Source organism: Corylus avellana, chromosome ca2, assembly GCF_901000735.1.
Source record: "Corylus avellana chromosome ca2, CavTom2PMs-1.0".
Classification (NCBI taxonomy): Eukaryota; Viridiplantae; Streptophyta; class Magnoliopsida; order Fagales; family Betulaceae; genus Corylus; species Corylus avellana.
The window spans coordinates 28,840,508-28,848,124 of NC_081542.1; the positions used below are offsets into that span (position 1 = coordinate 28,840,508).

Below are 7,617 nucleotides of genomic sequence, written 5' to 3' on the forward strand. Positions count from 1 at the left end.
ATTCCTTTCAGGATTAGAAGTCCATTAAAGATCATGCATGTCTTTAGAGTCTTCTGTCGAGTAGTGTTATTGTAAGTCTGAAGTATTTTAGTTTAGTAGAATTAGTAATTGTCCAATAAATGTCATCTTGTGATATGTTTCAGTGTGCTTACAAGTCTTGAGACTTTGATTATATATATGTTGTCTTAAAAGATCAATATTGATTTAGTAGCAAGAAATTAGCAGCTATACAATTGATGTAAGCCCACTTATAACGAATAGGGCCCGTACGTTAATATTGTTTCCAAACACCATGGAACAAGCATTATGTTTGCCTCAATTAGTGGACTTAGTTCTAGGTCTTGGATCTTTGCAATAATATTGAAGCGACAGAGGAAAAGTCATTGAATTGAATTGTTAAATTATCACTTGTTCTAAAAGTTTAAGCTGATTGGAAGAGGTAAATTTAATTATTTAATAATATTTTAACACTCCTCTTATGTGTGGGCTCAAACTTTCTTTTAATAGGTGATGCCCAATACATGAAATATTTAATTGAAATGGGGTTAGATGATTGAGTCAAGGTTCAAACCCATGAACTTGGCTCTGATACCATGTTAAAAATTTAATTCAAATATTTTACATAGTAATGCTAAAAATTATATTTTTTTTCAAAATGTTGATGTGACACCTCAAATAAACTATTAGCTTAGTCATGGTTTATATATATATATTGAGTGAAACTATGCATCAACATTTTGGGAACAAAATATATTTTGAGTATACTACTATATAGTGTGGTTGGCTACAATCAGGGGTGAAATCAGTATTTCTCATCTATTCACTACAAAAAAAAAAAAAAAAAAAATCCACATTTGGTGACGTGTGAACAATGGGGTATTTTTTACAATGTACCCTAAATGGTGACGTTTTCTAAGTAAAATGACACTTCTATAAGGGGTGTCGTTTGAACAGTGAACAACAGTACTCCTAGCTGTGCAAACCTCTGTTATTGAACCTGTTTTATGAGATGAGTTAGGCCCATGAATTTCTTCATGGTATCAGAGTCAAAGGTCCTAAGATCGAACCTTGACTCTGTCATTTCACCCCCAATTTCAATTAAATATTACACGAGTTGGGTCTCACTTTATTAAAATGGAGTTTAAGCCCATACGTGAGAGGGAGTGTTAAAGTAATGATTAAATGATTAAATTTACCTCTTTCTACTAGTTTAAGCTTTTAGGATAACTCATAGTTTAACAACGGAAAGGTCCCTGCAAGCTAGCATCAAAACTCCCTAATAAGGGCTAGAATTCTAATAGTAAGTATATCTTCTGTATAATAATACTTGTTGCGGTCATGCCGTTTCCATTTTTCTCTTTCTCATTATCATAATAATAAATGTCCCACTCCTTAGTAAATACTATATATATATATTATCCGATTGATTATGTTTTCATTTATTTATTTTCTATCTCATTTTATTAATTTCCAAAGAAACAAGAAAAGAAAAGAAAAAAAATGGAAGAAGGTGGTATCAACAGGCCTCATAAGAGAAGACAAAAGGAAAAGGTGATCACACTAGCAAGGAGTGAGACATTTCCATCAACGAGACAATATCCTCAAAGGGTTTCTTCTGGACAAGCTATCACTCAACATAATCCCTCTTCCTTTCCATCATCATCTCAAACACAGTTGGATGATCAGGAAGCATCGAACGTCGAATCTGATAGCTTAACAAATCACAGACAAGCAGGGGATGCTAGCCTTGAGGATCAATGGCGGCTTTTCATTAAAATTCATCCATCTTTAATCTCTTTTCTATAAGATTTGGCTAATCGGGACACGGCTACTTTATTATCAGCACCAAACTGTGATAAAATAATCCAACAAAGTAGCTCATATGCAAACACATTAGAAGAAGCACCGGAACTGATAGTGTCAGAGGAGCCAAGCTCAAGTGATGATTTTGAAAATGAAAGTAATAGGAGTACTAAGTGCTCCATCTCTCTTTCTATCTTATTATATATATTGATTAAATGACTAAATTTACCTATTTTTATAAGTTTTAAGTTTTTAGGACAAGTAGTATATTAATATGGTGTCAGAGCTAGAGATCTTGAGTTTGAACCTTGTCTCCATCAATTTATCCCATTTCAATTAAAATTTCACATGCTAGAAAGTTTGAGTGATCCTACACGTAGGAGAGTATTAAAGTTTTGGTTAAATGATTAAACTTACTTATTCCTATGAACTTAAACTTTTATAAAAAAAGTGGTTATTTCTGTCGCATACTATGTTTTCGAATCCATGTATCTTGCTTTTGTAATCTGTTCTGTTGTTGCAATGAAGTTGTTCTTACCAAAAAAAAGAAAGAAAAGAAAACAACAATTATAAATACCCATGCACACACACAAAGGACAGCACTTCAAAGTGCAGCTGCTGCAAAACGCACTTCTTTTGTAGAAAAACTGTTGACATTGATGAATCCAGATGACTTGGAACTGAGAATTGCTAAGGAGCTGGTGAAAAAGAACAATGAACTGCCGTTGATCCATGACGGCCATGAAATTACACCACTCTACTCTGCAGCTTATCAGGGAGATAGAAACATGGTCGATTATTTGCTCTCCGTCACTTCTTTTCCATGGTTGACTACTTATCAACGCATTCTTCTTTTTCTTGGTACCGTTTCTGCTGGTTTTTACTGTATGACCTATGCCTTACTTCATAGATAAAAAGTGTAATTTTAAACCAAACTACAGAAAATAGATTGTTTGGAATTACGTTTTAAAAAAAATTGCGAGAGGTAGGGAGATGTTTTTTTGAAAACGCACAATTTTAAAAGTTAATGTTTTAAAAAATTAAATAGGGGAAACTTCACTTACCCTCCTTTGAATTTAATTTCATCATTTTTGCAATGTCCTCCCTAAAATTTAATTTCTTTCACTTCAGTGTATAGAACTTCTAATTTTTTTCAATGTCCCCCTCCATCAGGATTTTCTCTTAAATCCAACAAAATTCCCAAAACACCCCCCTTTTTTTAGAAAAAATATTTAAATTTTTTTGCAAAGATTGATGCATGAGTATTTTTGTAAATACGGTTGCATTCAGACCAACGCCTTAATCTTTATAATTTTTTTCTTTAAAAAAAAAACGGGGGTATTTTGGAACACAAAAAAATAACCAAGCTCTTAATTAAATCTTCATTCTAAAGCCTCAAAGCCACAATAACAATCACATAAAACCTTAAAAGGTGTGTCCCCAAAACCCCCGAGACTTTAAAGGATTCTCATCCGGCTGGCTCGCCAAGATACAAAAATGGAACCAAAATTAGCTATATCTAACTCAACAAAATATTAAAATATTTGGTAAGGTGCTACAATGCTCAAAACAATTAAAAAAAAGAAAAAGAAAAAGATAAAAAAGGGAATATTTAAATAAAATAGTAATTCTCCACACTATTTTTATTTATTTTAACTACAACTTAATTACTCTTACCATTAATCATTTATCACACTAAGACTTATTATTACACTTTATTATTCTAATACCATTAACCTATTTTATTTATTAAAGAATTGTCATACAAACAATATTATTAAAACTTACATAAATATATAATCATTAAATAATATTGTTATGACATTAATATTATTATTAATCTTATTTCTATTTCAATTATGATAAAATCATTATTATGTGGTTACTATTTTATTAATAATTTATTAATTCATAATAATTTATTTTATTAATTAATTCAGATTATTATGAGATTACTAATAAAAAACTTAATTATTTTTTTGGACGTTACAATTAATTAATTTTTTTTTTCTTTTGTAGGGGTGTTGTAAGTTGGAATTATTTAGTGGTCATTAATTAATTCATGTCTTTGTCGGAAAGGGTCTTTGAAAATTGGTATTAGGTTCAAAATCGTTGTTAATCGTCATGAATCTTACATCCCATGCTTATCTAAATTTCTATTTAAAATGACTAATCAAAAAGAAATAAGTTATTAATGCATTGACTCCAACTTGCTTATCCATCTACCCACAGCCTTATCTTCTTCGTTATCCATCTACCCACGACCTTGTCTTCTGAACTTCGCAGGTTTATTTCCTTTCCGTCGTTCCTCTCGTCTTATATCTTTGTCCTCTACCCACAACCAACTTTTTCAGCACATTTTGTGAGTGGCTTGTCAAAATGGCAACGTAAGCTCGCAGAAGAAGCAAATCTTCTTCTGCATTAATAACTCCTTCACCAGGCGGAGACTGGGAGGAAAGTCGTCACGAGTCATAGCGTATAATTCAGGGAAAAAACAGACACAGAAGTGGGAGACAAGGCTGAAAGTGGTGTGCGTTTGCTAAGGAGTTGGGTCCCACTTTAATTACCATATTAAAATTTAAGGTTAAATACTTTTTCCTCCGTGTGATTTATCAATTTTATTTTTTGTCCCTTCTTGGGTTAAAAATGAATACGGTACTCTCATTAAATTTTTGTCCAATAATTAACTGAAATTCATGTGTATTTATATTAATTAAAAATTAAAAAAATAAAACTGAAATTATTAAAATAATTTTAAAAAATATATATAGAAAAAAGGGGTGAGACCTTTCCACCACAACGTTCTCACAACCGCTCGAGTCAATGACGAGTTTGCAGACCGTACCCCCAGTACATGTCGAGTGAAAAATATTGTGTCGCTGCTCGTCTTCACCTTCGCCTTCCACTTTATGGGGATATTTTCTCGGCAATGCCGCATGGGTAGCTGAAGGAGAAGAAAATTTTTGGACTTTCTCCTGCGGGTAAGTGAATGAGATGGATTTTTTTTAGGTATTTCCTTGCTGCCTTGCCCAAAAGGGTATGAGGAAGAGAGAACAATTTAGAGCCACGAGAAAACATAGAGCAGATATTCAGAAACCAGAGGGTAGTAGTGGCAGAGGATCGAGAGTGTAATGTAGTTGCAGGTTCCATAGAGAAAATTGCTCTCAAAAAATTTCTTCTTCCTTTCCAAAAAAAAAAAAAAAAATATCCTCACCTGAGCAGCTCACCCCATATTCGGCTACCGACTTTCTCTGTTAATCAATTTAATTATATTTTAAATTAATACTTAAATATTAATCTAACTATTAATATTTAAAGTAATACTCAACGACTTCGTGTACCGAGCATATTTCGAACTGGTACTGACCCAAAAAGACTTGGCCCAAATAATAATTGATTGTATTATTTTAAAGAAAATTTGTCGTTACTTCCTTGCTTCTTCCTTATCCCTCTCCACAATCTTGTCTTCTGAACTTTGCGGGTTTATTTCCTTTCCACCGTTCCTCTCGTCTTGTATCTTTGTCTTCTACCCACAACCAATTCTTTCAGCACATTTTGTTAGTGGCTTCTCAAAATGGCAACGTACGTAAACAACCGTTTCTACCCTACTTTGTCGATAGCTTTCTTTATTCCTCCCGATCCCTCCCCTCACCAACTCCAAATTAACGTTTCTGAGTCTGTAAAAGATTTGAGGGTTGAAAGATAAGCATAAATGGCGGACAGTGCTGTTACTTTCCTCCTACATCACTTGCCCCGGCTGCTGGCAGAAGAAGCAAATCTCCTTCGTCGAGTGAAGGATGAAGTGGATTCGCTTCATAGGGAGCTCAAACTGATTAATATCTTCCTCCAGAACTCTGAAGGGAAAAGGAACGAGCATGGAATAGTGAAGGAGGTAGTTAGGCAAATCAAGGATGCTGCTTACGAGGCTGAGGATGTTATCGACACGTTCATCCTCAACGCCGCAGAGCAGAGGATGAGAAACATAATTTGGAAGCTGTTGCACTGCTTTAACGACGCCAAAACGCTTCATGTTGTTGCTAACAAGATAGAAGGTATCAACAAACAAATCAATCAAATCCTTGACAATTTCAAAAAGTATGGCATTGAACGTGGTGAAGCGAGTGGAGATGCAGCGGCAGAGGACCAGCTACGCAGACGTAGGCGAGACGTGGAGGACGATGACGTGGTTGGCTTTGATGGCGGCTCCGAGATATTGGTGAGGCAGCTTATTGAAGGGAGTTCAAAGCTTGATGTCATTTCAATAATCGGCATGGGTGGGTTGGGCAAGACCACTCTTGCCAAGAAAATCTACAATAATGACTGCATCAAGAGTCACTTTTTTTGCCGTGCGTGGGTGAATGTATCTGAAGATTTCAGCCCCATTGAGTTACTGCTTGAAATTTTGAAGTCCCAAAATTTAAAATCTGATAGAGATGAGTTGACAGTGGAGTACCTAGTAAAGAAGCTTTTTGAATACTTGCAAGCTAGGAAGAGGCCATACCTTATAGTCATGGATGACATTTGGGAAACTAAAGTCTGGGATGTGGTACGATTTGCATTTCCAGATAACTCGAATGGAAGCAGAATATTAATCACCAGCCGTGTAGGAGAAGTGGCTTCACATGCAAGCCTTACTCCTCCCTACTTCCTTCCATTTCTTGAGAAAGATGACAGCTGGAAACTTTTTCGTAAAAAAGTGTTTCGAGGAGAAGAATGTCCTCACGAGTTGGAAATCATGGGAAGACGAATCGCAGAAGGTTGCCGTGGCTTACCACTTGCAATTGTGGTATTAGGGGGTGTTTTAGCAAACCAAGAGAAGACATTGCGAAGATGGTTGGAAGTGGTTGGCGATGTAAATTGGTATCTTAATACTGAGAAAACAAAAATATGCAAAGACATTCTGGCCTTAAGCTACACCCACTTGTCCCGCCACTTGAAACCGTGCTTTTTGTATTTTGGTGTATTTCCAGAAGACTTTGAGATTCCTGTGAGGCGATTGATTCGATTGTGGATAGCTGAAGGATTCATACAGTACATCGGCAAGAGAAGAAAGGAGGATATTGCTGAAGACTACCTAGAGGAGCTTATTGATCTAAGCTTGATCCAAGTGGCTAGCAGAAGGGAGAATGGAAGAGTAAAGACTTGCCGCATACATGATCTTTTGCGAAATCTCTGCATATCCGAGAGTGCTGAAGAGAAGTTTTTTGGAGTTCTTGTAGATGATAACCATTTATTTGCAAACAAATCCCGCAGACTTTCCATTCAGGTTAATGTTAGGAAATTAATCCTATTTCCCAAGACCCGTGAGATGCGAAAAATAAGAAGAATGCGGAATAACAAAGATAAGCAATCACACACGACACAAAGATTTAAGTGGTTCGGCTTAACAAGCCTACATCCACTGGCGGAGACGACCCGGAGAAAATCCACTATCAAAAGATGGAGTACAAAAATAGTAAAGAGAAAATCACTCAGATCCCAAAGCCCCAATACACCCAAATCTCACTATCACACAAGAAAGATTATTCCCAAAATAGAATACAAAAGACAGATGTACAAACTCTTCTTTTGCTGGAACGGATGGCGGCTGATCTCTATTTTCTTCTCTCACTCTGCAGCACACTTTTTCTTCTAATCACTTGTTTTTGGCTCCTCCAAAAACCACCAAGAAGAAAACACCCTTGCTGCCCTTGTACCTCCTTCTCTCAAATTCTCTCTTTTTTCTCCTCCCTTTGGTGCTTCACGTTTTTTTTGGCACACACAAATTTACCTTGTGCTTTGTTCCTTATATAGAAGCTTTAACTCTCCTTTTAC

The 7,617-nt window shown here is 35.5% G+C and overlaps 1 protein-coding gene across 1 annotated transcript in view; it reads left to right on the forward strand.

The window, feature by feature from the left end:
* The first annotated feature begins 5,515 nt into the window (after positions 1–5,515).
* The window catches only part of LOC132169524 (disease resistance protein RPP13-like), a 2,948-nt gene continuing 846 nt past the window's right edge, over positions 5,516–7,617 (forward strand). Inside the window, exon 1 of the mRNA XM_059580548.1 lies at positions 5,516–7,069. Within this exon, the coding sequence (XP_059436531.1) occupies positions 5,516–7,069 (1,554 nt within the window). The remainder of the gene's footprint in view (positions 7,070–7,617) is intronic.